Here is a 1,089-nt window from a genome sequence, read left to right on the forward strand (position 1 = left end):
AGTCGGTTCAGCCGATCTTTGAGGGCCACGAGTTTCTTGCTCCGTGATTTCGCAGAGGACGCCATGGTATCCACTATCCATAGGTCGCTGGTTCGACTCCGGCTCGGAGGACCAATGTTAGAGTCAGACTAGCGACAGTAATCTGACGTTCAGGTATGAATAGACCAGACGTTCGTTCGTCCGGCCAATAAGTGAGTGGACTGTATAATAAAGAGTGGATTAGGTGTATCTTCCACGGCGTGGGCAGCGATCGGGGTCCAAAACTCTCGTCGATGGCGATCTCCTTCGCGGACGTCTTCCGGTTCCCTAACTCCGCTAACTCTGTACGTTGCGACTGCACGCTCGAAGTGTACGAATACCCGAGCTACTACCGTTGTTCCTAACGGTAAGTCGAATGCCCTTCAATAAGGTACCCACGAGTCTCTCGCTCGATCGTCCTTCCTTGCACTTCGACTCGGTTCGTCTACACTTCCCAATTTGACTCTTCGGAATACGGCAATACTGCAACCAGTACTGCAAACCACGTATTCTAAGCCGACTTCTCGCAACCAACGCGTCCTCTTGTACAACTATCGTACCACTGACGCATACACACACAGACGTATCTCTCTCTATCCATGTATATGGCGCGGCGCGCTTTCTAGCCCTATATATAGGGCCAGGGTCGGCGGCCCCGCGGTCGACCCAAACGCGAACCACCAATAGGCAGCTCGCTCGCGGCGGGAGCGCTCGCTATCTCCGGCGCCGATCTAAAGCCTTGTCAGTCTTCAATTATGTTGTCATGGTTCGGATCTCTTGATCCTGCGCTAATCCCTTAATGGTCACGTCATGATGGCCATTTCCACGCCCTTTGATCTGACTGCCGTCGCCGCTATGGCGCACTCGCCATTGTCTCGCGAACGACGATAGATCGAGGCGCAGCAGGGGGTCTCTCTGACCCCGACTCAGAGCCGCCAGACGCCCAGATAGCGATCTGGCCGGCGATGCGCGGGTATTGTTCTTGGCCTACCCGCGACTTTCTGGGCACCAGCCCCTTGGCCAGGTCACACCGATCTAGGTCGGTGTTGCTCCGCCGGAACACCCTCCCCC

General features: G+C 55.6%; 1 protein-coding gene across 1 annotated transcript; it reads right to left on the reverse strand.

Annotated features, from left to right (window-relative positions):
- Positions 1-73: 73 nt before the first annotated feature.
- Positions 74-589, reverse strand: Tsp_15182 (conserved hypothetical protein). The gene is given in 4 exon segments (XM_003366885.1): positions 74-200; positions 265-399; positions 418-513; positions 540-589. 4 exon segments carry the CDS (start codon positions 587-589, stop codon positions 74-76), a joined length of 408 nt encoding a protein of 135 aa, XP_003366933.1.
- Positions 590-1,089: the final 500 nt, after the last annotated feature.

This window comes from Trichinella spiralis, assembly GCF_000181795.1.
Source record: "Trichinella spiralis strain ISS 195 chromosome Unknown Scfld5236, whole genome shotgun sequence".
Classification (NCBI taxonomy): Eukaryota; Metazoa; Nematoda; class Enoplea; order Trichinellida; family Trichinellidae; genus Trichinella; species Trichinella spiralis.

What these genes read in the sequence shown, in the direction of transcription:
- Tsp_15182 (XM_003366885.1), bottom strand. Translation starts at nt 589, where the DNA reads ATGCGTCAGTGGTACGATAGTTGTACAAGAGGACGCGTTGGTTGCGAG. An exon ending in GGACGCGTTGGTTGCGAGAA is followed by an intron (nt 514 to 539) that starts GTCGGCTTAGAA and finishes CGTGGTTTGCAG; the next exon opens with TACTGGTTGCAGTATTGCCG. An exon ending in GGAGATCGCCATCGACGAGA is followed by an intron (nt 201 to 264) that starts GTTTTGGACCCC and finishes TTTATTATACAG; the next exon opens with TCCACTCACTTATTGGCCGG.